A 1,473-nucleotide genomic window follows, 5' to 3' on the forward strand; every position below is an offset into this window, starting at 1 on the left:
TTGCACATATCAATGCTCCATACACTGATTTTTATCACCACTTTGTAAGTTAAGAGATTAAGATGTTAGAGATAAAGTTGTTTGTCCCAAATCACAGAGCTGAGTCTTTTCAGAACTATGATGTGAACTATGATGTGAACTATGATGTGAGGGAAGCCTCTTATCCAGATATTTCCTCATCACTACCCACCCACCTCATCCTCCCCAATGTATCACAGAAGCAGTATGTACAGAGAGAAACATGCTCCTTTATTTATTGGTAAGTCAACAGACATTTGTTGGCTTCTTCTGCAAAGAAGATATTGGTGTTAGAACCAAGTCTTCGCCAAGGAGTGATCCAAGACTGGGCGTAGAAATGGAACTCCCACACCACACAGAGTAGGAATCCAGAGACTCTCCCAAACGGCAGGAATCAGGCTGGGAGAGAAAATGAGATCAGGGCTTCAATATTGGAAGCACCCGAGTCATCTTCACATTCTCCCCCGGCCCCCGCCCAAGAAATCCCTTGAGATAGAGAAAATAGCAAGGTGCTGATAGAGTTGAAGGAGTCTTGGTATCAGGAGGCTGAGTACAAGCCTCTATTTTACTAGAAAACTCTATAAATCAGAGCCTTGAGCTGGATTATCCTCAAAATCCACTGGTCCCTTGGGCTTTGACCCTAAACAACATCCTGGAAATAACCTTAATAACACATACTGAACAGTACTTTTGACAATGCACTTTCAAGTTAATTATATCCATTTTACATATAAGGAAGCTGAGACTGAGAGTTACTTGCCCAGGACCCTTACTCAGAAGGGCTGGGATAGAATCAAAGCCATGAGCCATCCTATGGAAATTCTTGCCCTGAAGCCTGGGAGAGAGGGCTCTTGAAGACCACAGAGTCTGGCAGAAACTCTGCTTGGGGTTGGGATCAGGAGTCCCCTGTTCATATGCTGGGAACTTCAGAGGGCTGAGACAGAGAGAGTTGGAGGGAGGGAGGTCAGCCTGCCCCAGCCCCTCCTTACCTTTCATAGGGGAAAGGCAGACTTTCCCACACACAGCATTGCAGCACTTTAATGTACCTACGCACTGGTCGTCTGTCTCACAGTGATTGAGGGGTTTAAGCATCAGACATCGGCCATGGACCAATGGACACGTCCCAGGCTTCTTCTTAACTGGAGAGAGTAGAGTCATGGGTTAGAAGGCTTAGGCCTTCCACATCACCGCCCCCTACTTCTGGGCCCCAGCCCCTGCCCTAGCCTGAGCAGAGAAAATCCCGTGTCCATGACCTCCACCTCCTTCCCAAGGCCAGGAAGTACCCCCTGAACATAGGATCTGTTTCTCCTCTGACATCAAACCCTCAGTCAACACAGGAGGCCAGTTGTCCAGTGCTGAGTGGTGGGGTGGCTGCCCACTGCCTGGCTATCTGAATGACCAGATGACTATTACCTGCAAAACTGACCTTTTAGCAGACTGGCTGCTTTACCAGCC

General features: G+C 47.7%; 1 protein-coding gene across 1 annotated transcript in view; it reads right to left on the minus strand.

The window, feature by feature from the left end:
• Nucleotides 1-228: 228 nt before the first annotated feature.
• Nucleotides 229-1,473, minus strand: part of SLPI (secretory leukocyte peptidase inhibitor) — a 2,418-nt gene continuing 1,173 nt past the window's right edge. Inside the window, exons 3-4 of the mRNA XM_010853586.1 lie at nt 1,008-1,157; nt 229-417 (exon numbers count right to left, since the gene is read on the minus strand). Of these exons, the coding sequence (XP_010851888.1) occupies nt 413-417; nt 1,008-1,157 (155 nt within the window). The 3' untranslated portion in view covers nt 229-412. The remainder of the gene's footprint in view (nt 418-1,007; nt 1,158-1,473) is intronic.

Source organism: Bison bison, unplaced genomic scaffold, assembly GCF_000754665.1.
Source record: "Bison bison bison isolate TAMUID 2011002044 unplaced genomic scaffold, Bison_UMD1.0 scf7180017853184, whole genome shotgun sequence".
NCBI classification, from domain to species: Eukaryota; Metazoa; Chordata; class Mammalia; order Artiodactyla; family Bovidae; genus Bison; species Bison bison.